This window comes from Sander vitreus, chromosome 9 (assembly GCF_031162955.1).
Source record: "Sander vitreus isolate 19-12246 chromosome 9, sanVit1, whole genome shotgun sequence".
Lineage (NCBI taxonomy): Eukaryota > Metazoa > Chordata > Actinopteri > Perciformes > Percidae > Sander > Sander vitreus.
This window is the reverse complement of record NC_135863.1, coordinates 15,042,316-15,066,938: the sequence shown is the minus strand read 5'-3', so window position 1 is coordinate 15,066,938 and position 24,623 is coordinate 15,042,316. Positions and strand designations below refer to the sequence as shown.

The window sequence follows — 24,623 nt, the reverse complement described above, 5'->3', positions numbered from 1 at the left end:
CGTGCTGCCGGGAGAGGCTTGTCAATGGTGCAGTTACGCCTCCACTTGGTGTTACCGCTTCATTTTAAATAAATGCGACTTATAGTCCAGTGTGACTTATATATGTTTTCTTCCTCTTCATGACGCATTTTTTGACTGATGCGACTTGTACTCCGGAGCAACTTACAGTCCGGAAAATACGGTAGTTAAGTTTAGGCAACACAAAAACATCAAGGATTGGCTTAAAATGAGTCACGTAAAACTGCTAAAATGACGACATAACTTCAAGGACGTCACTGTGTCCCACACTAAATCCGTACTTACTCAGATGACTTTTGGTTTCATATGGGACACTAATCCCAGTCTCCTGAGTGAAAGCTCAGTGTTTGACCCATCCACTACCCCAACCTCCCTCCTAATGCAGAATTTGACGCTTTGTCACCTCACTTTCTTATTTGCTCTCGCTATAATTACAACAGCCACAATAGTTTGTTGCCTATTTATTTATATATATATATATATATATATATATATATATATATATATATATATATATATATATATACATATATATACATATACATATATACATAGCTTGAAAAGAGAGACTTTGCATTTATAATTTGGAACTGAGAAATACAAGGCAATCCTTCTTCTCTGACATTATCGCCAAAAACAATAATAATGCACGTGCCTTATTTGCAACTGTCTATAGGTTAACAAACCCTCCAGTATCTTATTCTTATTCTTCATTTATAAAGGACAACACACATTAATCAACATTTCTGTAAATGTGCCAGTGTTAGCCAGCTGGCTAATTTTCAACTGTAGTCCTTTGGCCAGATGATTTTAGACCAGAGCAGCAGGAAGCCGCAAGACATTTGTACAGGTTATCTGCAGCATCTGAACTTTTATCCACCAGGGCCTGCAATAAATTTGCATCTTTCTTCACTGACAAAATTCTGAAAATTAGACAAGCAGTCAGTGCCTCCATATCAGGTGGAGGATATGTGTTGTCCCTTTGTCCATGTAAAACCATTTCAAATACCATGACGTCATTTTATTCGATCAACCATAACAACCTGGAGGACATTATACAACATCTGAAATCATCCTTCTGTTGCCTTGATATTTTGCCAACGGGCTTTTAAAATCTTTTCAAATTGTTCGGCTTTAGATCTACAGATTGTAAACACGTCTCTTCTTTCAGGTATCTTCCCACAGGCCCTGAAAACTGCAGTCATCAAGCCACTTTAAAAAGAAAAAGCAATCTAGACATGTCACTAATGAACAATTACAGGCCCATATCAAATCTTCCATTTTTAAGTAAAATCATTTTAAAAAGGAGTTTTTCAACAGCTAAACCTTTTCTTGTCACTAAACAACTGTTTTGATGCCTTTCAGTCAGGTTTTTGACCACACCACAGCACAGAGACGGCTCTTGTTAAAGTCTTGAGTGGCATCCACTTAAATATAGACAGTGGCAAAATGTCAGTCTTAGTATTACATGATCTCAGTGCTGCAGTTGACCACAAATATAACTAGGCCGATAGTAAAACTGGGTTGGACTCTCTGGCAAAGTACTAAACTGGTTTTAATCCTACTTAAAAGGACAGACTACTTTGTGTCTACTTATGTGTCTATAGGTAATTACACATCTGAGCAGACAAATATGACATGCGGAGTTCCCAAAGGCTCCATTGTGGGGCCTCTTCTGTTTAACAAGTCCACACTACATACTGATTCTAAAATTCTGGGGCCTCTTCTGTTTAACAAGTCCACACTACATACTGATTCTAAGGCTCTGACAGACCAACCTGACCCCACTCGGACTGACTGCCTCCCTGAGTTGGTAAAAAAAGTGAAAAAACGACTTGAGCGTATGTTCTGTGCGTGCGCGAGACATAATACGTCTCCATAACAGCACGCGGCGCTAATCTGTATTGTCGCCCAAAAAATGACAATTGGCAGCTGATTGGACGAACGCGTAACGTGGGTCTGGATGCTCCCGGATTTTACAACTGAGCATAACTGAGCAAATTCATTCGGAATATGATCTCATATTTTACGAAGATAGTTCACCGAAACGTGTTTCTGAAAACATTTTAAGCGAGAAATAGGACATGCAGTTGCTGAATCTGTCTTCATTTCATGGACAAAGATCAGTTTAAAAGATTTTCATTTTCATTTTGAGAGGCGTTAGTCAGGCTCAACCCGCTCGTCATTTCCGGGTTAGTGCTCCACCAATCAGATTGGCCATTGAGTCCGACTGCCCGCCTTCCGATTCAACATGTAAAATTGGCCCAAATGAAGGCCGACGGCTCCTCCGACTGACGACGGCACGGAACACACCGAACAGACTCGAGTCACTGACCTCGCCAGACTGTACGACGGCCAATAATCGGATTGGTGTCAGGGCCTTAAGCAGGTTTTGAGTATGTAGTGTTAAATGCGATAAATTGTTGGGTGTGCTGTTGATGCACACTATTCTCCCACAATGTAATGCACGAAGGAAATGAAAGAGTAGCTCACAGCTGGAAACACTTAAGTATTGAATCTTGGGAAAAATATTTTGATTTCTATCAATTTTATTTCATACATTCCAAAGCTGCAGTTTGATTGACATCCAATGTTAGACATATAGTATAATTTCCTGTTAGTGTAAAATGGTAAAGTGTGTTGTATACTTAAAACAGTATACGATGAAGATAAGTATGTACTGTATATGGATTTGTATATGGATTACTGCTACTATGCCTCTTTAGCAGGTATAATGCTCATCATATTAGTTTAACATGTAAGCATGCTAACATTTGATAATAAGCACAGAACACAAAGTGCAGCTGAGGCTGAGAATGTCAGTATTGCATAAAATAAAGTACTGGACAAATCAAATTTTGACCTGAACAGTGTAAATTGAGGGATTGTTAATTTTGTTACAGCTCATCCTCAGGGGGACATGAACATATCTTTTGCATGCCAATCCATCCAATAATTGAGACATTTCACTTGACACAATGAACGCCAACCACATGGCTCAAGGAAAAGTCAATACATCACCAGAGTCAGTAGGATCATCCGGGACAATGAATGTCTGTTCAAATTTCATGCCAATCATAGTTGTTGACATATTTCAGTCTTGAACAAAGTGGTGGACAGATCGACAAACTGAGATTGGCATCCCTGGAGCCACGCTGCTACTGTAGCTTGGCTAATGAAGGTAACCAAAATTATCTTTTGTCGTTGCAGAGGTTTCTAACTATATGATTGGAACTGTAACATCAGATAGTTAAGGCAAAAGAAGCACTTATTAGCCATAATTAACTCATGACAATTATTTTAAATGCAGTTCTACTGTTTTACCAAGTGGCTCCTTTTAAAACACAAAAGCATGGTTTTTTTTCTACCAGTAAACATAGCCGTGCAACATGTTTTGAATGTACCTCTACCCCTCCTCCACATGAAAAAAGGATAATTCCTAATCATCAAGCCTTTCATCCAGGTAAAGCACACTCCTGAACACAATATTAATTAGCATCAAGTCTTTGATCTTCTTCTAACAAGGACATGTGCAGTGTTGATACTCTTGAATAAAAAGTGTAGAAAAACACCACTTTTTATGGATTGAGGTCTTTGCTATTTTCCCCAAATTTAGCCGTCTCATTGCAGCTGTGGCTGCTTTCAGTGTTGCACGTGGAGTTACATCTGTGAACAATACCATTCTTGGTGTATGTTTCACTGCATTTCTGACGGATTAATGTGGCCTTGAAAAGCAATTTAGCCTTTCGCTTCAGAAACTAAAAAAAGACAATTATAGTTTTCCTTGATGCAACACTTTAAGAAACACTACTAAATCTATTGGGAGTGTTATTGGAGTGTCTTTGTACTATATCCTCCTTCTTCCTCTATGTACCACACATTATCTATTTGTCAGAGAATTAGAAGATTAGTCATGTCAGACCTTCCTTCCTTTGTGGGCTATCTGTGAATTAGACTGTGTGAAGGACGTTTTCACCAGCCACCAAAGGATCCTTCGTGTGTGCATATATTTTCCCCACACATACTTTGCTTGCTAGTTGGGCACACATGGGGAACCTACAGCTGTTCCCTACCCTCAACCCTGCCAACTATCATTACGATGGATCTGAAACTTAACACTTGGTTGCTTTAGGCTTATGCAAGAAAATGTATTCCTTGTTTATTTAAGTCTAACAAATACAGAGCCATTAACATGGTGTGTTTTAACTTCCAGAAGAAAATGAAGTACATCCACAAAATTGAACTTTTCCACTAAATAAAACTCAATCTATCCCTTTAGACAGCAGGGTCAAAGTCAACAGCATGACATGTGGAGGCACTTCTGCAGAATGTTAGTGATGCATCTCATAGCTAAATAGTTTGAAAAGGGCTCTGAGGATTTAGATCACTGTCAAGATACAGTATATTTGATTTGTTCAATTTCACCCCTGTGAAAATCCAAAGAACAGCCCGTTTTCAGAATGTCAATGTTGTGTATCATAGCCATCATAATGCTTACATATCCTGCTTCAGGACTCTAAGGTCTCTTCAGAATCCCATGCACACGGGGAAACGGATGATTCCCAGAGATATCCTGGGGATATTGGATTTCCCCGGCAGATGAAACTATTTGTGACCAATATGTCAATTATTTACAGTCTGTTTGCGACGGGCAGAGAAGGCAGGTTCTGACATCTCTTAGCCTTAACAGACACATGTTCTGCTGACCAGCAAAACTTTCACGTCTAGATATGGAGAGATTACTCTGTGGCAATTTAGTAACATCCTGTCCAGGTGGCCGGGTCAGCTCAAGACCCGGCTCACATTTGGAGCACATTTAAGCGTGGCAGTGATCCCTGCCATCAGATTTGCATCACAAATCCACAGTATATATTAGTATATTATAGTATATTATGCTGGTTGTGATTAATATGCATGAGATAAAATATAAAAAAAGACTTAGTAATGAACTGAAATGCACTCTGCTATCTCAGGTCAGTGTTATATTTGCCAAAATTCAATTCAGTCAGGCAAGATATGAAAGATGTTCCAGATTTCATTAAGGTATTAGAATAATCATTTAAAAAATACAGACAAAAATAGCTGCCTCCAGATAAATCACCCAAAGATAACATTTCCAGATCGATCAGTGCTGGCAGTAGCCCAGCACTCAGTAAGCGTATCTACTATTCACAAGGCATTTCTGTTCAGACTGATGTAAATGGGAGCAGGCAGGCAGATGCAGTCATTGTCGGCTCCTCTGTGTCGCTCTCTGTTCCTCTGTCTGACATGAGAAAAAACAGGACTCATTGGCTCCGAAAACTAAATCACTTGCTTGGGACAGAAGTGTACCTCCCAGAATTTGTTTATTGTGCCAGGTTTCATTAAAATCCCTTTTAAAATAAAGGGATATTTGCAGTATTCCCTGTTTAGTCACATCACTTCAAAGTTAATGTTGAAAGATGACACCTGCTGCCGCAGCTGTGACGTGTCTGTGAACCATTGTCGTGGTCCAGCTCTCTGTCAGTGTTCATTTTCCACAAGTCTCTTATCGACTCCAAATCTAGACAGATCATCTCCACTTAAAATGAGTTCTTGAGCATGCCACTATTTAGCATAGTAACATAAACATGTTTTATTCAAATGACAGGCGATAAGAGCACGGGAGGAAGCCATATTCCGCTTAGTGCCGGCAGGCAGGCATGTAGATAGATCTAGCCCCGCTGACTAAATTGTGCTTTTTTCCCCTGAAAATTGGCAAGCTCTGGCTCACTAGAAGCACACTATGGTGTTGTCAATAACAATGACTGCCTGTGGCTTATTTATTTTCTTATCAGCTTTAATCAGTCTGTGTTGACAGTGACATCTGCGCTCAGCAATATCCAAATGCTACCGGTAAAGATCCATGTACATAATTGTGTTGTTTAGTGTCATATGGTTGTAGTGTTTAATTGGAAATTTGTGTTTAAAGAGACAATTGACCATCTAATTTGGGGTATAGTTACATATGTTGTTAAATAGCGTGTTTTAATGGATCTGTCTTGACCCACTTCAACACAAATCAATGTTCTTACAGCTATTACAGTCTTTTATGTCCAACCAATAAGTCACAATTTAGAAACATTTTATAACAAAGAACATGATCTGAAAACTCAAGGGGGGCTTGTTAAATAAAACTATTCAGGGTCATTTAAGTACTTTAAGTATTTCCTGTTAAACAGTGAATGATACATTCACTTTAGATTTCCTAGTTGAGGAATGAGTGAAAGTCGAATAAAAAGACTCTGGCCTTTTTGCCCTCTAGTCTCTGACTAAACAGATAGCTGCTGGTTTTGGACAGCTGTATGACTGACTGCATCTCCACTGAGGAGCAAATTTTTCCACTTTTCTGCCTGGCTCAACTGTTGGGTATGCCGAGAGGCGTTTGTCTGTCTGGAGAAGTGACGCTGGACTTGTGGGCAAATGTGTGTGTGTGTGTGTGTGTGTGTGTGTGTGTGTGTGTGTGTGTGTGTGTGTGTGTGTGTGTGTGTGTGTGTGTGTGTGTGTGTGTGTGTGTGTGTGCGTATGTACAGGATCTGTGTAGTGTATGTGTTTCGTCCATGTCTACCTCTCTCACTTGCTGAAACATATCCGTCCAAATTTGACAGCACGGGGGCAGACAGCCATGTTGCAGAATTCTGATCATTTAAATGCTCAGAGGCCTGCTTGAATAGCAGAGGTGTTAAAAAAAAAGACACATGGAGAGAAAGCTAGAGAGCAGCCCTCCACATGCCTCCATATCACATAAGGGACTGCCTGCCACTTTCCTGTGAAAAATAATGCTCACTTGTCAATCTTCAAGAGCCAGTCAGATAGCCGCCAGTCCCATGGAGACCTATTGAGGTGTATGCTTTGTTTCATCTGGGGCACGCCTCAGAGGACATCAGGACTGTTGTATTTACGAATTGCCTCCAAAATATAGGGTAGGAGAAAAATGCCACATTAGATACAACACTTGAGCTGATGTATCTTTCTTCAGTATAGTAAACTAAATAGTTACTCATTTGCTTGAACAGAAAGAGACACAAATAAAGGAATTATGTAAATTTAAACATTTTTTTCTGAAATTTTTATTAAAAAAAAAAGGATAAATAAAAGATATATAGCATTTACGCCTTGCAGATACGGTTGTGCTTAGTGTAAAACACTATTTGAATTGCTATTCAAAAGCACGATTGTCCCTGAACCCTTTAAATAAATTGATTTATAACTGCCCTAATTACTTGAATTACTGTCTGATGATAAATCGACTAGCACACCGTTATGTACACAAAGGTACTGAATTTCTCCAGGAAAAGCAATTCTCTGTAGTCCATAGCACAAACTGTAAAGGTGTCAAGTGATTTATCTATGCGGCAATGCAAATAAAGAAAAACATACCCAACAGCTTGAGGACGAGGTCTGCATATCTGTCCACACAAACATTTCCATGTCATTTTGAAATACACTTCCTATTACAGTTTCATGATGCATAGCACCGAAGCAAGCAAAAACCCCTAATTTGTATAACTATTGGAAACATAACTTTACCACCAGAGTGGCTGATTTTTTTTTTCTAAATAAAGTTAACAACTAATGACAATGCTCAAACGAATCCAGAGCAGTCGCCCGTGCCTCCAGCCTGCAGCAACCGTGTTGAAAGAAATTCTGTCCTAAACATCCCATGGGTCGTCTTAAATGAGGAGGTTTATATCAGTGCATCTCGTACAGAGAGAGAGATTGAATGTTTTGCAAATTATTCACAGGGATTATAAATCACGGCAGTGTCAGTGTTTCCAATGATGGGAGAGGATGCTTCCTCATTCCCTAATACAAATGACACGGAAAACAACAGCTGCAGCAATAAAATGCTCTGCCATAAAAGAAGGATAAATAAATGTACAAAAAGGAAAAGCCGGGGCTCATCATCAAACACGTCTGGAAGTATCTCAATGTCATCTCAATGACTTGATGCCTGTTTTATTGTTGCATTTGCTTGTTTCGGTCTTGTGTTCTCAATTGTCTAATTCATTTATCTCATTCATGCCATCTTTATGTGTATCTTATTGGATTTTAACTGTTATTGTTTCCATGTCTGTAAAGCATGTAAAGTGTTTGTTTTTTTTCTTACCTTGCCTTGTGGTGATGTACTGTACAACCCAAAGTCAGTCAGTCAACAAGATGCACTGCATTATGTGACAGCTTCGTACTTCTCAAGCATCCAGGTGTCATAACGTGACACATTTTAATAATGATGGTATTTTCATGAACAGCATATTCCCAGGTACACTAAGAAAGACACATTGGCTTAATAGTTTACCACACGCTGCTAGCAGATGGAAACCTCTTTTTAGTAAGAAGAGTTTCGAAAGAAATGTAGGTCCTCTATAGGGCTGTCACTTTCTTGGACTTTCTTCTATGTAAAATGTACACTGTTTGTTGTTGTGGTAAAGTGAAATGCTTTCGTGCCCGATTCAGCACGGCTTGCATGTTTCCTCCATTTTACAAATGGGTTAAAGAGAAAAACAATACCATCATTTGCTGAGAGCAACAGGGCACACAGTGACAGTGCAGTTGTTGAACTTCTTCCACTTCCGACATAATTACCCAACAATTATTTTTTTTTGCCATCTGGGGGTTCTTCTTTTATTGGACAGCTACAGTGTAGATAAGGACAGAAAACATGGACAGAGGAAGAGGGGAATGACCCTGGCCAGTATCTAACTGGGGAAGTTGCGGTTGTATGCGTCTTAACCACTAAGCCACTGAATGCACCACTTTTTGCCATTTTTAAACAGTAGTTTAGGCTGACTGGAGTTCATCCACATATCTTCTGGGACAGTCCAGTACTGCAGGGATTTTGGCAAGATATAAAAGAGGAGATTGAGAAAATAAGAGTATGTATAATGTATAATGATAATTTGGAAAACCACTCCAAAATGTAACGGGCAAAGACCAAAGTTACACTACACATACTTCAACTGATTGTTAGAAAAACGATAACTGTAAATTGGAGGAAAGCGCTTTTGCCGCCGCAAACTTAATGGACTCAGAGACTGAAACAAGTCTATACAATATGACAGCAGAACTACAAATGAAGACTTCAGTTATGTTATACTTGACTGTCTAAATGCTAGGATGTGGACAAGTGGACACTTGGAAAAGTAAAAAAAAAAGAAAAAAGCCCTTTGTGAAGTACTGTTTAACAGTGTTTATGTTTTATGTGTCTGACATTCACATTTAAATAAAGTAAAAAAACAACAACAGGAGTTGGAATTTCTTATAAAAGTGATACATCTACTTCTCATTTATGGGCCTTTTGAAATCTAACCATGGATTTTGGGCTCAGCCAGCTATGTAATGATGCTACAGTACATGTTGCCTATTACAGCCTTCCGGTCACTGTCCAAAGGCAGAAATAGGCCTATATCTAAAAACAAGTCAAACATGAAACACAAACTTAGAAGAGCAGCAGTAGTGACACAGTTGTAGTAAAAGGATAACAAGGAAAGATGAAGGAATTTGAGAATCTTGTAAGCATTTGATAGGTCAAGAAGAAAAGCATGACCATGAGGTGTCTGCACAAAACCATCTTTCCATTCATACATTTTCTCTACCTGCTTATGCCTCATCAGGGTTTATTTATTGTGCGTCTATCTCAATCCACGTTCAGCCGGAGACAGGAAAACACCTCGGACCAGTTGCCAGTTCATCGCAGGGCTAACACCTACAACAGACAGACACATTTGAAGTCATATCTACTGGCTAGTTATTCATTTCACTAGGAGTTCATATTCTTGGAGTATGAGTGGACAAGAAGGAAAGTCACTTTCAAATGTGGAAATGTGTGAACGCACACTCAGAACATATTCAAACCCTGGCTGTTTGTGAGGGAACAGTGTTAACCACTGAGCCAACAATCACATTATATTTCGGATCCTATTCCAAACCAAAGTTCTGCTTTATTATTTGAACAAATATTTTAGTGCAGCAAGTACACTGTGACCTTAATCCTCGAGTCTGAATCAGAACACAAAAACTAAGAACCAAAGTTACTGTAGTTTTTTTTTTTTCCTGTGACAGCAGTGATAAAATGGCTAATAAATGACTGATGAGGGACGATACTCTCCAACAGTTACTCCCTCCCAAGGCGAGTGTCACCCTGTGTCTCTCTCCATTTACTGCACTTAGTCATTATGCAAGGCAGCAGCTGAGATGGTTAACTACACGAAGGCCGGGTGAGAGTATGTGGTGACTCTGGCTAATGAAGGTGAAACACAATGACACTTCATTTCCACATTAGCCTCCCCCCTTTCCTCTCCTCACTTTTCTCTGTGGGTTCACAGTGACACGATCCTCCCCGCTCATCTGTGTCCTGTGACAGGCTCACATACACACGCTGATGTTTTCATTAATATACTTATGAGAACTGGCTGTATTCTCTATCCAGCATCTGCAGACATTTACAAGCATCTTTGAGTGTCTAGAAAAGTGCGATAAAAAATAAATTTATTATTATTATTATTATTATTATTATTTGCAGCCGAAATGCATTGCAAACAACAAGTCACATCCATCAACCGTCAATGACTTTCTCTTGAATCTTAAAAACAGTGTAATCTTTGCTTTCAGGTTGTGCTGTGATTGGCTTGTGGCAGTGTAACAGTGCAAGCTATTTTCTAACAGCAATGCAACGTAAAGTAGCAAAGCTGCATCATGCCACATGTGATATTTTCGCACGTGGCTAATGTTACCTAATGTTAATTATAACGTTAAAGGGGTAGTTTGGATTTGGTCACATTTTGCCTACTTACAAAGACACATCAGTGTTTTTTTGTCTCGTTGTACATTTTGAAGGTATGCAAAATGTTGTGATTAGCCTGGATGTCTATCTAATTCCACCTTAAAGAAAATGTAAGGCTGGCGACGTCCTGTATTTGTTTGCAACTGTCAACAAATGTCATGAATGACCTTCATTTAAATAAAAAAGGACAATCATTTCCTACAGTACAACAGCTGGGCACTGTAGTTTTTAGTTTCTCTAAACAGGAGTAAATAGTGCTTTTGTAAGGGACTATTTTCAGCCATGTATCTGGTGTTCTAGTGAGTATTTTTGGCAGCAGGACAATCTATGTGGGATTTAATAAATCAATAAACGAACTTGTCACAACGTTGCAGCTCACTAATGTGTTTTTGATATTCATCAGGAAGCACAGAATAAGCTTTACTGTATCACGCTTATCACATACTTCTTAATAGAATCAAATCATTGTTGGATTCTTTTATGAGAAAAATACATAATATCACCAGACTTACCTTTCAACACAAATGAATGGCCCCTCTCAATACTACATTTTAAAATTAAAGCCACAGGTTTTTCTAGTAATGAAATCATATTTTATGAAACAAATGTATTATTCCAAACGTCTTGTCATTCTCATTCCTGGCCCGTTTTATTTTAGATTCTGCTTCTATACCTTGTGAAGAGAGAGTTTTCATGATGTGTGTAAGCAAAACCTGCTTGGAGCTGCAGCACTATCCACATAGCCATAGGTCTATGATAACATGATAAGACAGTGATTGAAAGGCACAAAGGAGAATCTGGAGGTTTTGGACACGCAGCAGGAAGAGATGGACACTGAATGACCCCAAGGAGCTACCTGGGGAAGTTTAGATTTGCAGCCAAATCTGAAGAAAAGTGAACTGATAAGTTTTCAGTTTGTCAGTGTTTATATTTTGGTTTAGGGTCTATGATGGATACATTGAATACTGCTATAGGAAAATATGACATAAAAACTAAACTAAACTAACAAAAGGGTTGACAATAAATTGAGAGTTTAATGAAGAACTAAAGGTGAACACAAACCTCTTCTAAGGTGCTGGCTTGCAGGTAGACATCTGAGACTTGAGCTTTATATGATTCACTTTCAAAAAGTCACTTCTTCTTCTTCTTCTTCTTCTTCTTCTTCTGCTTCTTCTTCTGCTTCTTCTTCTTAAACAAATAACTTGTAAGATTAATTTAAAAATAAAAGATCAATAAAATACTAGAATATTAAAACCACTAGGAGCAACCAAAGGCCATAAACCAACATTTTTGTCTTTAGATGTGTCTTAAAAATCAACATCAACATCATCAGAATCAGAGAGGTAATTCATAGCCAAAAGGGGCCGTCTCCCGTCTTTTGTCCACATTCAAGGAGCCAACGAACACAACAAACAAAATAAAGTTGCAGCACAAAGACAGTAAAATAACTCAAAACCTTAAATCTCTCCCTAAGTTTTAACATAAAGTTAGATAGCATTATGCAGCCAAATGCAATACAAAATATTCTTACTTTGTTTGTCTAAAACTCGTTGGTCCTCACAACGATAGATCAGAACAACACACAAACACAAGTTTTAAGGCGTTTTAAGGCGCATTAATCGTCTAAAGTTTAGATGTTGTATATCTGCCCCATTGGTCAGCACATTTGATCACATTTGGTCACACTCAACTATCAAATTAAAATGTAAAATTAATACAAAGAGTTTCCGAAACAACAGTGAGTGAGTGCTTACTCCAGAGATAGCTGGATTTACAAACATGGAAACTTTTGCCCTTCTTGTCCCTTTTGTGTAAACATCCATCGTACATTTGTACATCACAGGAAGACAGACAAGATGACAAGCAGAAATGTTATGTGCCAAGTACTCCGAAACGCACAAATGTGTAACTTTTCTTTTAATGACCAGTTAAAATGTTTTAGGAATGAGTGGGAGCAGGATGAGTAGGAGTGCCATGTCACCTTTTTGCACTGTTACAAGATTAATTTCCTAATCCCTGCTAATACTTTCACTTGCAAAAAATTTTTAAGTGACTAGCACACTACATGGCTGTTCTAATATTAATTGACTGCTGTCAACTTTTTCTAAATGATGTAATGGATTCTCCAGGTTGACTCTAAGCAGACTCATGATACCATGTACATGATATTATAAAGGCTGGGGAATTAAGCATGGAGTATATGACCCCAATTAGCGCTTATCTCCATTTCTTTGAGCGCTGCAATCCCGTGCGGAGGATTTTAAACGATCATTGTCAGTCAGTATGAGACATCAAAGAACTTTGAGAATGACACTGTCTCAGTCCGTCAACTTTATCTTGAGAGATATGGCTTACTCGTAATAAAAAGTCATTTTTGCATACTGAGAAATGTGGTGTTACTATGAAAGGATAAGTCAGCAGTTTCTTTTTCTGGGTTGTGGCTTAATAACAACACTGAGTTGCTGCTGAGGGTGTTGATTAGATGCAAAGGTGAAAATCTAAGATGCTGGGGAAAAAAACTAACAAACCAATATATATTCATGAAGTTAATTACAGGATGTGCTAAAATGATATACCTGTTCATTATCATGCCCACTGTCAAATAGCAAATAGCACTGAAAGGTGTCAGAATACAAATCAGTGCCAATTATATAGATATTACGAGTCAATGCTTTTTCTCAGGTTGGCAGGTTTGTGCTGTTATTGAACTGTAAATTGTTTCGAGTCTGCTGTCAGAGAGTGTTTTTATTTACTGTTTACCTTCACTGTGAATCAGCTTGAATTTGGGTGGTTGGGACAGCTGTTGGCTAAAGGTGAAGGAATACAAAGTCATTCATAATATTGACTTTCAACTGCCGAGCATTTTTCAGTGGTTGAATCATATCAGCAATGTCAGGCATGAAATCATTTATACAATTAGCACTTAGGAAAATAACAAATTTCATAAATCATGCAATGATAATCGTAGTTTGTGGTGCACAGTAATGCTGCTGCTAAAATATTCAGCTGAAAAATTGTGTTTTTAGATCTGAGATTCACTTATTTATTTATAAAGAAAAAAAGTTAATGGCACAGCAATTTGGTCATATTTGTTGATTAAGTTAACATTCAACACACAGTGAATGAAATACTCAGATGTTTTCCTTTAGATTCATTTTTCTTTTTCGTTTTTAGCATTCTTGGGTTTTCTCACAGATGCTAAATGAAGCCATTAATCAAATCATGTTTTCATGTAAGGTGCAAAACTCTAAGTAAATGAAACACACTGATTGCTCACTGATTTACTATTGTGTTTCACAATTGGTGTTGTTATATCACTTTCAACCAACAAGTGGCTTGTAAACCAGCTTATGCCAAGAATCACTAACAAGAACAGCATTTCAATGCTGTATAATCACCTTGCTTATTATTCAGAGTAGTCTATCCACTGTTGATTAATGCCTCTGAGCAAATATGTAGGGTCTGGTTATTCTGCAGTGTTGTTTTAATCAAGTGGACCTTTGTTTTGTCCAGCAATCTAGTTTGCCCACCAGCCTTGCACGTTCACATGGCCATTATGTATTGATTACAGCAGAGTGAGAAATTCTGCAGAAAAGAAATTCAGTTAAACTTGACTTGCGATTTACGTCCTCCCTCACTCATCTGTCTCCACATCTTTCCTTCCTCTAGGCGCATTAAGACTAAGAGTTGCAATTCCTCTGAGCATTTTATCATGCAGTTGCGACAGTGGGCAGCCCTGTCAGCTGCCCTGACCCCAGCGGATCTCTGCCACTATCGACCAAGTGACCCAGTGTACTGTTAAGGGAAAACTACATTTCCTGCAATTGCGGCGAGGTCCCTGAGCAGAGAAAGAGAAGCTGCCCATGTGAATGACACCGGGTGACAAACACTTTGAACTCAGACAACAGGAAATTAATGCAGGGAGTGCAGCTCAAGGCACAACACATCGCATGCGACACACTTAAATTGACACGTCTATCCAGATGACACATGTTGATACCTTGGCTGTTGCCTCGGTTCAACTTATGATTCTCTGCATCTGGTTGTCCTCCAATGCTTCTGGCATGCTGGCCCCATAAAGACAGACCCTGTAGATACTGGAGCTGCCCTGTGAATACAAATATAAGCTGAGCTTTTCCATCCCAGGAAAAATCTCAACATGACATCAGCCACTCTACCAACTTAATGCCAAAGGTGCATTGACAGTTGTGCTACAAAATGGCCCCATTGAAAGCACAGTTCACAATCACCCAGCGAACAGTCTATGCCCATCAGTCATTACTTTTCAGTGTGGGCAGTGATAGCATCTGGTTTTTGGCCTCTATGGCCTCTGGAATTTAGGTGCTTAACCTTGTGTGCCTACTGGGCTAAAAAGCTGTATGTTAGTCTTTTTTCCACTTTGTACCTGCCCAACCCCAATTAACCCCTTTAATGACCTACAGTTTTTATATGAATATTTGATTTCAAACTTAGTTTCTCTTACAACAACAACAACAACAACAACATCATTTAAAACAGACAAAATATGGCCACCCTATGGTCCTTCCAAATATCTACTCAAAATCAAATTCCACTGATCTGCCAGCCACAGCTGTAAGCTATAACATCAAAGTGAGTCATAATGTGGCTCCTACTTGATATCACCTTCAAGCTGAAAAGCCCCCGATGTACTCAAGACAAAACAACCATTCAACATCTGTTGGGATCCCCCTGGCTTTGCTTTAATGCAACAGTGTATGTGCAGGGAAGAAATATCGTAGGTCCCCACAAGACAGACAGCACAATGAGCATTTAGCATAATGATTGCACTGCACCGTAGGCTCATGCATCCAGTTGCAAAGTCAGGCCACAGACTGTCATTAAAATGCTATCCCAGGAAGGACATCTGCAGTTGCGGCCCGACTTGTGCTGTACATAAAGGAGGAATCTAATCAATCAGGCGGCAGGGCTTCCATAATCCATTACACTTAACGTTATTGAAATACATTCAAATTAAAAGTCTATTTCCAGGGCTTCTGCTCGAACATGTAATGGGCACCATTCATAGTTCCGAGTGTCAATACTATGATTATCACAAATAAGCTCAAAGCAATTTAACCTTCTGTAGCAACAGAGAAATGTCTGGGAAGGCGGACCCCTGTCTGACATTAGACCATCTGATCATTTAAATCTATTTTTGATTGTTGGAGATATGAAACCCCAGCTCAGATATCATTAATTGCTTGTCCTCCCTTTTTCAGTCAACATAATGCTTTTCCCCATCTTCCTTTCTGCAATGTGATCCATTGAATCTGAGATGTAATTTACATGATTGGCAAGACATCCTATTGTCATTTGGAAGACATCAGACAAAAAGTTTAAAGAGGAAGCTTTAAAGGTCATGCCAGTAATTTCATCAGCGAAGAAATTTACTGTCAACTGATTTGAGTGCTTGCCTCTAACAATGAAACAATAGCACTGCACTGTCATTCTCTTCTGGAGAACCATCTTACCACTTTTGCAGCCATATTTTCAGGATGATTTAGCATATAATACACAAACTGTGTTGGACTCACCATCATTCTTAGAAGACCCTTGGACTGATTTCACAATACAGGAGCTTCAGTATATGATCAGTTTTTAATCATTACTCGAAGCTGCTTCTTGTTTCCAAATTTTTCCAAATTATAATTTATTTAAATCAAATCTGCAGCGCTTCAATCAAATCTATATTTACAAATAGTCATGCAACAGAGAGGTGCTGTGTGCTGGTACTGCTGGCCATGGGTGAAATAAACTGTTGATATGAATAAAAAAAAGTGCAATTGATTTCTTGAAATGCATTCTTATTTTAATAAAATGAAATCTGATTAGACTTCACAACACTTCACTCATGCTATATTGAAAGTGACCTGCAGTTCAGTAGACATTACATTATACAGCATACAGTATATTCCTCTCTGAGTTTGCTCAGATGGGTTCATCTGTCACTGTTTCATTGCTTTGGTAGAGGTATTTGAGCATGTGATGATTATTTATTAATAAAAAGAAAACCTGAACCCAAATCATTTCATAACCAAATGAAGCTGTCATTAAACACTTGTTGAATACTAATTCTAAAAAGAATATATGTTCGTTTGGACAATCCTTTCCGTTTCGGTGCTCTTTTAACTGAGAAGAGAAGAAGTGGAGCAAGCTGTGCATTTGGTGTCTTAACCAATTATTTGACTACTAAAAACTACTACACAAATTGGACAATGACAACACTAAGGCAATGAAAGCAATATGACAAAGATCACAGACAAAAAATTGTTCTTCAAGATGTATGCCCGCTCACAGTTGCCCGGAACGCTGTGGAACCACTTGGCCAGGATTAGCATGACAAGGGTCCTCCTGCAAAGGCTCTCCTGAATCTTAATGAGAAACAGTCCAACAGAGACATTCATAATATATTTTATATGTTGTCTTCATAGTCTCCTTGCACCTTTGCCACCAGCAAGGAAACTCAGAATCAATATTCAGTTGCAATGCACACCTGTACTCAAGGTAACTGATTTCCCTCTACTTATCAATTATAAACACAGTACCAGCTTTATGGATCTCATTTATGTCCCTCTGCGAATGATTGTGGTTCCTAGGCAAGGTGTTTCGATTAGACATGGCCACAGTGCAATCAATACATCTTGACGCCTTCATTATTTCAATTTATAATGCAGATTTACCAACAATTACAATTCACAAATTCATGTTTTCATTACACGTTATACAAGCATGCAGTATTAAAATATTAGTTTAGTATTAACATGTTATTGATTCTCTTTTATTTGGCTAAAGCGTAAGACAAGATGCACAGCAGCGAGCAGGGGAAATCTGAAATGTTTCTCTGATGCTTTAAATTTAGCAAGTAAGATTTTTTCTTCAGGACAAACCAAATGGTGGGTAATGGCTGCTAGTCAGAACTCTACAGTGTGGTTGCTTTGTTTACATAATCCATATATGATTGTGAGTTATATTTAATCATTTTATAAATATTCTAAGCATTACCTGCTCTTATGGAGGCTTTCAGTTCATAGAGAGAACAGGCAGAGGCTCAGCATTTTGCTCAATTTGCTTATTATAATAACACTATCGCTTTTAATGGAAAGATGGAAGTAGTTAACCTTATTATACACAAATAGTGTAGGTGAGCAGCCACTAAGTTGTTACATGCTCCTTCTCTTCTTTCTGAATGATGAACGGAGATGTTGATGCTGTGCAATACAGCAGCATAATGTATTCATTCGCACAAGTCTCAGCATAGGTGCTGTCTCAGTGGGAATCATCTGTATTGGCCTGCAGAAGCTTGTTCACGGCAGGAGTTCCTGTAGTTGTTGCTCGAGGCTTCCCTCCAGTGAGTGCCAATGAGTTTATCAGATGGATGTTAGATTCACTAATAAGACAGAGTCTCTCTCTGCTGCGAAGGAACTGAATATCAAGTAAAGAATGCATTGTGCCTATTTACTGAGAAACAATTTGATGCCATTACCTCAGGAAATTGTGAAATTGTGTATAAAAACGCTATTGGATGTTTCTGACGTACAAACTGTACTGCATGTATTAATCAGAAATATTCCAGACAAATGCGTCCATAGGTATTAGACAGAAGGAGCAAGTTTAAAAGATTAGATGTGACTAATTATGTGATCTAAAAATAAACAGTGAAATATGCAGGTCTCTAAAATGTGTTTTTTCAGACAGTACAGCCACTTGAATCATCATGTGTCTCAATTAGTCACAAGATGACAATGTATTTGTCTTACAGGATGATTTATTTTCGTGTTTGCAAGACACCAGAATCTGAATTAATAGAAAAGGATGCAATGACGTTTGTTTTGTGTGCTACAGTAGCTCAGGGTTTTAACGTTTAACGTGAGCCATTGAAGTATTGAGATGAAAGGGCCTGCACTAAGGGCAAGGTAAGACACAGAAGCTCTTAGAAAAATATGAAATCTAGGGATCCCCCTGTGATGTGTCTTGTTTTGCAGTACAAATGGAGTTTATCTTTCTCAGATCTTTGGCTGAAAGGCTGGAGCAACATTCACACCTACTTGTGAATGGATGAGCAATTAATGCATCGAACCTCATTCATTTTTTCACCATTTAAATAGTTTAAATTCAATAAAGAAACTTCATACATTGCCATATACTTTGTATCAGTGCTGCTCATTATCTTGTTGTAGTTAGAACACCCTGAAGGGTGTAGGTGTTTTGTTTCATCTTCACCTCTTACAGTGACAATACTCACAGTCCTCCAGAATTAAGCGTCTGTAGTGCTCACAGTGCCACTGTTTTTTGATACATTCCTATGATCCAGACTTGTATGGTGTATTTATATACTGTCACCTCCAATGTCTACATGCATAACATGCAAGAGTATATTAATGGCTATTTCAAGATCCAACCATCTTCATGTTTTTGTTAGGATGTTTCTTATTCTGATTACAAGGGCTTCTGCAGGTCTCACCTTCAAACCCAGTCATCAGAATTAGCTGTTCCCCCTTGAGATAAATTGGAACTCTGTATACTGGCAGTGAACGGTTTATTTCATCTTTTTTTTTTTTTGAGCCAGTCACTCTCATCCTTTTTTCATTTGAAATCCTGCATCTGGTAATTTCATAATTATGGGAGGGAATTATACCGAAGGCAGCTGGAGCTGCAGGTTAATTGGATTTTTCACCTCGACGAGACCGGATCTAAGTCGCCCATGGGCTGCAAATCTGCACATTTGAAGTTGGGGACAGGACAAAAGAGGCTGGGGGAAGAAAAGAGTGAGCCGTTAAAGGGTCCCCTTTGACTTCAAGAGTTTGGGAAGTTACTTTTGGGCTGCCAGTTACTGTTTGTGGCTTGAGAGGTTTTCCTTTGCTTGTACACAATCACTTTCATCCACACTGATGGCATCTATAATTGGCACTGTGTTTCCCGCTCACAGGAGTTACTGCAGCAGTTGCTATTGCAGCCACTATTGAAAACCTCACAGAAATCCTCAAGGGTCTGAAATGGAACTTTTTAACTTCTCAACTTTCAACAAATACATGAATATAGACTGCAAAATATGGCCAAAGACATTTGAATGAAATATTGATTTATTTCTGGACTAGAGGGTTACAATATATATATATTCATGTTTTGTTGTATAATGTAGGGATGTTGACTCAAAAAGTCAGGAAGATATGCACATCATTATTATTTAATTTAAGTTGATGAAGCTTGTCACAGTTGATCTTAAACAGATGATTAGTTCATTAACCGTTATTAAATCTCTGTGTGACCAAAACACCAAGTGCTTTTAGGAAAAAGTCTCGTTATTTTCTGTCTCCCTGAGAGGACACAGACACAATGTTGGAGACAATATACCCACATATGAAATCTTTCATCAACAGGAAAATCTCTTTCATGCAATTGCATCATATCCTACCGAAATGCCTTACATCATGAAAATTACCTCTGACTCGACATTCACAAATATCAGTGTTTGGTCACACATTAGTCTCATGCCTCAGTATAATCAACAACACATCTGTCTTTAGCAGTTTCACCCACATTCTGCTGACAGTATTCCCTACGTCGGTTTCCAGGGGCCGACTTGCTCCTCTGTGTGAGCAGCCGAGCTCTCAGCCCCTTGGCTCCTGGCCTACTTCTGAATCAATGTTTGACAAAGGGCGAGTCTCTCCCTGAGCAAAAGACGGGGAATTAGAGAGGCTCTTGCCTGGTGAGAAGGCCACACGCAAAGCCAGAGGGTGCAGAGTCCACATTCCCTGTCACAGACAAATAGCCAATCCAAGCTCCTATTTCCTGGCCCTTAATAATGAAAATAAACCTGCTTACCAGCCGGGTTTATCCATGTCTAAGGTCATGGTGTTAGGATAAACAAACTGCAGTTGGAGAGAGGGGTGAGGAAAGGGTTGGCAATTATTTGTTTGTCTATATTTGAGGAGAGTGACTACCTACGCATGGTGTAGAAATGTTAGATTCTGCTGTTAATGTGAAATCCTGAACTGAGGAGTTGTCTTTTGTATTTCAGGTAAATAGAAAATGCTGGTGAGAGGTACCGTTTGTGATCTGTACTCTTAAAAACAATGAACACAAACTCTGAGGTTAGAATAACTTTCGACAATGACACATTTCTTTTAGTGTTTACTGCAGTGACGATTTTAAAGTTTACCACATCATTATGTACACAAAAAGGCTATTTCTTTTCTGTAATATTTTTCTGTCTCAGGTTATTTGTTAACATGATTTGGCTCTAATTATTTTTGTTCCTATTTACAGTACAATGTGTCTCTGTCAAACATTTTTTTTTTATATTTGTAATTATTTCAAATGGATTCTTTTTGAAAAAGACATTATATATTCAGATAAACACATAAAATGGTGCTGCACGTTTAATAATGCAGAATTTGAACAATGATTTTCTTTCTCATTGTTATGCACGTCATTATGTCTGCCATTTCAACAGTCAACAATCACCTCAACACTTGATTCCTAACTAACATTCAAGGGTTCTGTACAAGAGATCACAAGAAAAAGAACATAATTCTTCTCTGATAATATGTAGCCTCAGATAATTGCACAAAATGTCACATAATTGTGGAAAAAGTCAAAACAACACGCAGCCCACACAGCATTATGTGCACCGGCTCTGACATAAAGTGCATTTCTGCTAAGTTCTGAGTCATTTCCTTCAATGCCAAATGGTAAAAAGTGCAATTTCCAGCTACCCCGCTGAGAGCTGTCACTCTGCCTCAACTGGTGTTATATTAAAATGCTCCGTAAATTAGCATAACCTGAGGCATAAATTGTACAGGAGCTGACTGTGGGCTTCAGCAGCAGCAGAAGACATTAATTAGAGCAAATATGTGTCACACTCGGACATATTATGTGATATATATTGCTACAACCACAGCCAAGTGTAACACTGACCCCTTGTTAGGTCCGTGGACATATTTCTACTCCCACGCGGCATTAAAGCCAACATCTTACAAGAGGTCTGTAGTGCCGGGCTTTTTAATGGTGCCAGGACTATAGTGCTCATTCAATAATATACTAAGTGGACAATGCTGTGAACCAGTGTCATTTTTGATCCTTTATTAGTGTTACAACCACACAGAGGAACATTTACAATGCAATTTTCCTACCTGAGTATCTCATCTTTGAATCACATGGAAAGATTTAACTTCTCTAACACATACGGTGAAATGAGCTCGCTCTCTACTCTGCAGCGATTGAAGAAAAAAGCAGAACAGAAAGCAAATAAATCCCCCAGAAAACAGATTCACCAATTTTACCTTTCAAGGTGCTCGGAACTTACTTATAACCTGAGTCAAAAGTGTATTTTACCCATAGCAAAACAATTAAACCTGTTTTCTCAAATATTACCAAAAAACAAACCATTAAAAAGCAACTGGCATTTGACAAAAAATCTCACATTTATTTATTTGTTATACAAGTGTTGAACTTTACATCAGTCTTAAGTGATGAGCCCCTTGGTAACATGTTTACATAAAAACATGAGCTACAGTAGAGCATGTATACCAGTGCTGGAAAATATTCACACATTTCCCATTCATTTTTTGGAAAGGTTTTAATAAATAAAATGTCCAAACCCAGGCGGAAGAACTACATTTATGATAGAAACTTTATTGTCAAAAGTCGGTTTCATTTCAGTTGCGCTTGCCCACCACTCGAAAGGATCTATTTCATTCAGAATTACATGAAGAAATGTGCAATGCATAAATCACTTTCACTGGGTTTTTGCATTCCCATTCTCCTAAGGTAATGCCACTTTGGCAAAACCAAATCAAATATCAATGGAACTCAAAAAACACTGTTCACAAAAAAAGTGATAATGCATCTTTGTAATTTGTTGAATCCTCCTTTCTTTTCATAAGCCTTTATGTTCAAAGATACTACCATGAATGAAGTGTTGGAACCATAAACACACTGTATCACATATGTGCAACTTCTACACAATAGTCTCTCAAACATTACATTTTGCAATCAAAAGGTTTCTTCATATTTACGGTCTCCCATGATTTTTTATTTTACACTAGCAATACAACAAAATATATATTTTAGCCATTTTCCTTGACAACAGTTCAATGTACAGTTGAGAAAATATAAGGCCAGGGGTTTGATTGCTAGTGGTTATACAATCCAAACTTCATGGTGACGGAGAGCAACTCTGGGCAACCAGGACCTTATATTCCTTTTCCAACAGTCTGATCAGGAATATTTTACAAAGAGAGTCCACGTCCTGGTCCAGGGGGGTTGTTTTGTTTACAATAAGAAAAACCAGGCTTCAACAAGGATGTTGGGGAGTGTATGTACAACCTTTTGACTGGGAAATTGCTGATATGATATAGCCAGTAATGTTTGTTTTTTTTTGTCTTTTTTTTTTATTTTCGTACCTTAAATTTTTCTCAATTACTCAACAGCAGCAGCACATTTAAATACATAGTTGGCTTGTCTTTTAAAATTGAAATTTGACTCTGCATTTTATGTACAGTCTCATTAAAACTTTGCACTGCCATTCGCTGTGCACCAAGTCTGTTTGTCTACAGGGAAGGAAGGAAGAGTGGCATGTCTGGTGAAAAGGAGATGGCAATGCAGCAGGTGGAGGAGCACTTGTAAATGGCGAGGGTGCATGACGGGGCTTCTAGGCTCTCAACAAAAATAAAACACTTCCTTTCCCTTCTTGAGTGTGTCATCCAAGAGGTCAGGGATGCAAAATAGCAGGAAGAGGTTTGGGGATGATTTAAATACATTTAAAGGCTTGTCACTAACTGCATCTGTCCTTCCCGTACATCGCCTTCAGGGATGCAGCCATCTTTAGTTATAGGAATAATGTAGCCATCACTGCCCCCTCGGCCTATCTGGTAATAGGCTTGGAGCTGGTGGCCAGACCCTAAGTTAGGCATGCTCTTGTAGTAAACGTCCTCATTCTCGCTCCCCTTGCAGGGGGACAGGTCCTCCACCACGTCGGGGCTGCTCTCGGGGTATGGAGAGTCCCTAAGATTAGGCATACTAGTGTACAAGGAGTCTCTGTTTGGGGACTGCAGACTATCGTCGGGGTTGGTGGGTGTCAGCTGGCTGACAAAGGTTTCAACTCCCCCATCGGTCCTCACCTTCTTCTGTGGTGCGTACAGAAGCGAGTGAGTCCGCTGGGGGATGAGTGGCGCCTCCAGCTCCTGCTGATGGTGCAGCTCAAGGCCCACTGTGTCGCCCACGTGCACCAAAGACGAAGCGTCGGCTACGATGGCGTCGTCTTCGCTGCTGCTGCCGCCTACCACCATCACCTTGGGCGGAGCCCGCTCCGTGTGGTGGTGATGGTGGTACTGCGGGGGCTGCTGGTGGTGGGGAGGATGATGTAAACTGTGGTGCTGCTGCTGCTGTTGCTGATGGTGGCTTTTGTTACAGGCACGCAGGTTGTTGTGTACTAGCTCGGAGATGATCATTTTCTCGAAGGCAGCATCGTCCAGACTGAGGCCGCAGTCTACTACCTGCACACTGTTGCTAAAGTCCCCATTGCGGAGCGAGTAGCTATTGTTAAAGTTACCATTGAGCGGTAGAGTATCCATTGCACTTGTATCCCTCACCACATTGTTCAGTGAGTGCCCTGGAAAGAGATGGGACATGTGAGGGGATTTTACATTAGTCAACACAAATAACCATAAAATAAAGGAACAAAGGTTTAATGCTGTTTAGGATGCAGTTTCACAGAGAAGACTCAGGTCAAATTAAGCCATGCCGTAAATCTGTTAGTTAGGCACAATCCTCAACATACGAT

General features: G+C 39.1%; 1 protein-coding gene across 14 annotated transcripts in view; it reads right to left on the bottom strand.

Moving 5' to 3' along the window:
• Positions 1-21,907: 21,907 nt before the first annotated feature.
• adgrl2a (adhesion G protein-coupled receptor L2a) overlaps positions 21,908-24,623 on the bottom strand; it is a 96,795-nt gene continuing 94,079 nt past the window's right edge. For 8 of the 14 annotated variants that reach the window (XM_078258859.1, XM_078258847.1, XM_078258845.1 and 5 more), the window contains one exon: positions 21,908-24,452. In XM_078258859.1, the coding sequence (XP_078114985.1) occupies positions 23,602-24,452 (851 nt within the window). In that variant the 3' untranslated portion in view covers positions 21,908-23,601. The remainder of the gene's footprint in view (positions 24,453-24,623) is intronic. The other 6 variants (XM_078258854.1, XM_078258856.1, XM_078258855.1 and 3 more) reach the window with 4 other exon arrangements.